General features: G+C 36.0%; 1 protein-coding gene across 1 annotated transcript in view; it reads left to right on the top strand.

Annotated features, from left to right (window-relative positions):
* Nucleotides 1-202: 202 nt before the first annotated feature.
* Nucleotides 203-6,000, top strand: part of LOC150100562 (neuronal acetylcholine receptor subunit alpha-7-like) — a 77,632-nt gene continuing 71,834 nt past the window's right edge. The window contains exon 1 of the mRNA XM_090402108.1: nt 203-245. Within this exon, the coding sequence (XP_090258234.1) occupies nt 235-245 (11 nt within the window). The 5' untranslated portion in view covers nt 203-234. The remainder of the gene's footprint in view (nt 246-6,000) is intronic.

Below are 6,000 nucleotides of genomic sequence, written 5' to 3'. Positions count from 1 at the left end.
GTGCCTTCTTAATAGTTATTGTTTTATTTATTTTAAGTCATTTTTATTATTTTATACTTTTCGCAACCTGTGACGTTATATACTAAGTGAATGCATATTTAACGAGAGATTCAGAGTAAATATTTTCTCCACCAGGAATGGGTTGATGTCAATTTAAGATGGAATATCTCAGAGTATGGGGGAGTTCAAGACTTAAGGATACCTCCAGGAAGGATATGGAAGCCTGACGTCCTTATGTATAATAGGTGAGTATTTATTAAGGTCTTAGATTTATCTAAAGCCAAGCATAAATTAAACTGCATTATGATATCCTACAGTCTACGAAGGTCCGTAAATAATAATCAAATATAATTTAGTTTTATCAGAAAACGGGTGTGTATTGGAGCTTGAATAGTTCCCCATAATAACCAGTATTTTAATTTTGATACTATTAAACTTATTAAACTGATTCAAAGCTGATCCTTTCTCTACTAAAATCCAATATGGCATCTTCCCGATGGTAGAGCGACTACAATTTAAAGTAGCGTTATGGGGTTGCACATTTATCTCTTCATTAAAAACGATATTCATCACTTAAAGCAGCAGTTATCATAGTATGATAACAGCCATAATGAAAAATCCTATAATATTAGTAACTAATCTACTCAGGCACATTCGTGTAATGAAGAAGATTTTAAGCAACATCCGGGATTTTGAACCAATGTTTTAGCAAATTATTCAGGAACTTGTTTTCTTTCTCATGTTTGTTATATTTCTCAATAATCCGAACTAAGTTTCTCTCACACCGCGCACTCGTCCTTCCTTCGCTTGAAATTAAACTTTGCAAGGCGTAGCCTATTACGTACGAACATTATAGAACGATCTAGTTAGGCGAACCTCGTAACACATCGGTAACAATAAAGAGAAGCCAAAAAACTTGCTCCATTATGGAACTGGCATAAAAGCTTGATAATTAATGAACTACCAGCAAATAATTAGTCGGTTAATGCATTTTTAAAGCATTAGTGGAAGAACATAATTTTGATCCCTAAAATGCAGGAACATGTTAAAAATGGTCCCCGTGTACTAGAAAAGACTACATTGGGCTATTTTTTCCTCACCGTATCATTGTTGAATCAGCCCATAATGTTATTAAAGTAACTCAGACTGGAATTAAGCGTGCATGAAGCTCGTATCCCTTCAATGGGGAAAAAAACCCATCCTATGAGCGAAAGAAAAAAAATTCCAATTATGGAAGTTACTCAGACGCAACCGGTTGCTTGGCGAATTGGATATAAAACGTAATAACTTATTTGAGAATAGTTAGATTTATTAAAAGATAAATTTTAATTTTGCCCTAATAATGATTTGAGGTTAAATTTACAAATCTTTTTTTTTTTTATAATATAGTTTTATAATAATGTACAATTTATGTTATCCTGTTCTGCGTATATCCATTCTTCATCATTTCTATTATTAACAAATGAGAATTGTATGATATGTATTTCGGTGTGCAGTTAACACCTTTTGTGAAAGTTGATTCTCTGGTTTCGAGGTTAAGTGGAATTTTTCTTTCATACAAACTATTGCTAATAGTCATGTTCAGAATACAATTCCCTGTCTCGTAATACACAGGGCTTAATTCAGTCTCGGATTTCTATATACTGCCATGCATTATGGGAAACGTTATCCAGATCTGTTTCGATCTATATCGAATTGTCATCAGCGGGAAGAGACATCATAATAGGATGAGGTCTAATGCTATTACAATATGTGAATTCAAACCAAATTTTTAGAAAATAGAAGAAACTAGTGGCGCCACCTGTTGTATCTTTTTATAGTCGAAAGCGGCAACCTTCATTAGTGTTGTATCGACTGTTAATGACATTTGTTTCGTAAGAAGCCGAGTTATAGTGCCAAGAGTGACAGTGTGTTTTGACAAACGGTCGGAAAATGAGTTTCAAACAGAGAGCTGCGATTGACTTTTTGTGTTAAACTTGGTAAACGTTTTACCGAAACGCATCAAAAAGCATACGCATCAAAAAGCCCTTACTCAAGTGGTTTACGAGTGGTTTAAGCGATTTTTAAGTGGTCGTGAGACGCTGGAGGACGACGAAAAGTCGGACAAAAACTGAACTGAGCGAAGTCAACATCCTAAACGTGCGTGATTTCTTCGAAGAAAACCCGAAATCGTCCGTGAGATTGATTGAAGATTAATTGTGGATTTCAAAATCAACTGTGCACAATATTTTGACCGAGAGTTTGAATCTTTGTAAATTGAATTCGCGATTTGTTCCCTACAAGTTGACCGACGACCAAAAAATGTATCGAATTGAACACTGCAAGAACCTCGTTAAAACCGCTCGTAAAGACTCAAACTTCCTTGAAACGATCGTTACTGGTGACGAAACGTGGTGTTTTGAGTATGAGCCCGAAACAAAGCACCAAAGTGCTGAGTGAAGACCACCAGAAGAGGGACATTCGAAAAAAAGTCGCTTTGCGAAGTCAAAAGACAAGACAATGCTGATTTGTTTCTACGATTCCAAGGACATTATCCCCAAAGAATTCGTTCCGCCTGGCCAAACGGTCAATGGTGTGTTTTATCTCGAAGTTTTGAAGCGATTGATAGCCAGAATTCGTAGCGTACGGCATGAATATCGTGACGACCGACAGTTCGTCAAAACACACTGTCACTCTTGGCACTATAACTCGGCTTCTAACGAAACAAATATCAGAAACAGTTGGCACAACACTAATGAAGGTTGACGCTTTTGACAACAAAAAGATACAACAGGTGGCGCCACTAGTTTCTTCTATTTTCGAAGAGATCGGTTTCTTTTTGGACAAACGGTGTAATACTATGACACTGTTATACGAATTATGATACTGAAAATTTCTCTTTGCTTACAGTTGTCTGAAGTAAAGAAGAAAACAATAATATAATATTTGCTAAATATAATTTACTTTCTAACCAAGTGAAACAAAAAAAAAAAAACTGCTAGAATTAAAACATGGAATGTTGATTAGAAATTGGAGCAAAATTGATGTGATTTTTCTCCAATGATTGAAACGAAAATAGTTTCATCAAATCTCACGAAGATTTTCAGTAATAGAATGTATTATGGAGTACGACATTATATTGTGTTCTTGTCCACATATTTTGTGAGTGTTGCACATGATCATGTTCTTAATGTTGCAATATTGAAATCGCTGTTATGCTCATAAATCATCCTCTAAGGAGAAAGCTTGCCATTAGATTAAAGAGTATCAAGAGTATCGTATGCTAATTAAAATGATAAATGGCCAAGGGATCCTTCAAGTTTTGCAGTGTAATGTTTCGAACCCTGCCCCGGAAAAGGACCTTGTTGCTTTCTGCCATATAATAACTGTTGTTTGCAGATAATATTCAAGATAATCGCTATTTTTATGACATTTTACTTTAAGTGTCAACTACACATTATGTAGATGTGCATCTAATAATAGACACGAGTTTTGTCGGTCCTGAGATGCAAATAATCATCATAATCATCATGGTTTGTGTTGTGAGATTACAACAGCAAAATATTTGCCCTCACTTGTGGATAAAAAAAAATAATGCTGACAAAATTAATATTTTATCAATAGTTTCTGTAATAATTTCTTATTCGATTCCATAATAACTGTTTATGCAGTTGATAAATGTTTGAACTTCAGTAAAGAAAATTAAAATGATCATTCTTCTTAATTTTCATCAATTGCATTTGTCTGTGTATTTGTTTCTCAATTATATAAGTACTTCTTTGATATTTTTCAAGAGTAATTTGCATTGAAATTCTCTGTAATAAATTGTTTCCGGACGGCTAATAACTTGCTAATTATTTTGGAACTATTCATTAAAACGACTTTCGTTCTAATGGGATTTACATCGCTTATTGAAAGAAGTCAAAATTGACAAATGTCTAATAGCGATTGTCTTCAGAATTAATTATAAGGAAATGGAAATGTATGATAAATATACAGGCTTTATTCTTCTTCTAAATTTGATTAAACTGCAGCCATTAAAAGCAAGGAACAAAACAGCTGGTTTGATTTGCTGAATAAATAGTGTCCCCACTCTCAAACATGCTGGCTCTGAGTTCGTGCTCCATACCACTGTATGGTAGTTCTTCATCGCCAGGTGCACGGCGGTGTGTTTGACTACTGGTGAACTTTCTCATAGGCCTGAAGTGGCTTAAGAAAATTCCATATTTGGTATGTAGATTCCATATTATATTATATGCTCCTTATGGTTTCGCATGTTTACCTGGCATATTAATCACCTTGGTGCAGTCTCACTGAACGCTGTTGCCAATTAAGTCGCCGTCATCGTATGTTACGCTTTCGCGAAGGCCTACACATTTTACCACGTAAGCTTCCATAAGTTCGTTGCTCCTTATTCCCGGTAGTATCCCATGTTTGTCGAAGCGTGTGTTCACAGGGATCGGTTTGCCTGCTTTGCGGGAGGAAAACCCCACGATAAACTGGGGAAAAACCCTGCCGTCCACGCCCAAGACCGGCTAACTGGGCTCCTAAGCTCCTCACGCCATCGATGGGAATCGAACCTAGGACACTCCTTCCCCAGGCTTGCGAAGTGCATAGCCACTCGGCTAACCGTGCGGGAGCCAATTCAGTACGTAGATTTATACTGACCATTCACCATCAATCTGAAGAACACAGTTCGTCTGGAAATGGTTACAGGGACATATAACGACTTTATTTTAAGTTTGACTCCTTCATTCAATGGTCTTGATCCAGTAAATGAACAATCATGTTCATTTACTGGATCGTTGTAAATATTCATCATTGGGAGTAAGTTACTTACTGAGCATTTCTGGAATCTTGGAATGCTCCTAAACACCCATAGTGGTCCAACAGGGTATCTTTGGTGGGTGTCCACAATATATTGACCACTCAGTTTATGCGCATTCTATTGCCAAAATTATATGCACATCCCAATTTTTCCCTCGAATATAGTGAATAAACAAAAATTATACTGTACAGCAAGATATAAGAGTATCGCACAGGCAACTTTTGGCGTTGATGGAAGAGGATAAGAGATTGGTGAAAAGAGTTCAATCCTTCTGTCGTGTAGCAGTGGGTTTTCTCAAATAGCAGTTCAGGGCATCCACCAATGCTTCTGTGCCAGCACTACCTTCCCTGAATTCTGTTAAATTCGATGTCTAAGTAATCCGCAAAGAATTCAAACTTCGTCTCAAACAATCCTGAGGTTTGAGATGAGTATTACACACAGCTCGATGCGATCGGATAATATACCACTCTAAAACCATAGCACAAAGTAACAAATCTCCCTACATGCCCTTCATATAAGATGAATCGTCTGGAGCTGGCAGAGTGTATTTTCTCATCTGACAATTATAGTGATAGACTTATGATGAGAAATTTCTTTTCTTGGTTCGATCTATTACCCTTTGATGGAGTGTCTGGAAAAATGCACAGTAAATGTTAAATTCTATACAATTCTGTTCAATAATCTGCTGCGGTTGTTCCAGTCTTTGTCATTACAGGAGATCATATTGCAATGGCTATAATGATATGGGTTGGAAATAAAAATGCAAATATTAGACTGGATATCAGCTTAAGCTGATCTATAGAATACCTTGGAAAGAGTGAGAAAATCAACTGAGACCGACTCCATGCTCAAACTTAACTGCAGCTACTGACTGCCGCTTTGGCAGAGTACTGAACTTATGTGTATTTGTTCATCATTCAGTTAGTAAAACGTTCTATTCTTGAGGCGATAGTTAAAAATGGTTAAACGTTTCCAGCCATATATGATGATTTGTTAAAGTAAAATGTTTGTAAAGCACTCAAATATTCGTGCAGGTTTTGCATCAGCATGGTTAAACTATATATAATTAACATAATTAGAAATTATTCTTAAAGTTAATCAAATCTGGTTGTTTCATTCTGTTTATTAGGGATTTTTAGGAGCAGCAGAAAGAGAATATAATTTTTTCTACATCACACACTGCTAACCACAAA

This window comes from Typopeltis vanoorti, chromosome 12, assembly GCF_054136105.1.
Source record: "Typopeltis vanoorti isolate ZY-2024b chromosome 12, IOZ_Tvanoo_1.0, whole genome shotgun sequence".
NCBI classification, from domain to species: Eukaryota; Metazoa; Arthropoda; class Arachnida; order Uropygi; family Thelyphonidae; genus Typopeltis; species Typopeltis vanoorti.
The sequence above is the reverse complement of the archived record's forward strand: the minus strand, read 5'-3'. Positions and strand labels throughout refer to the sequence as shown.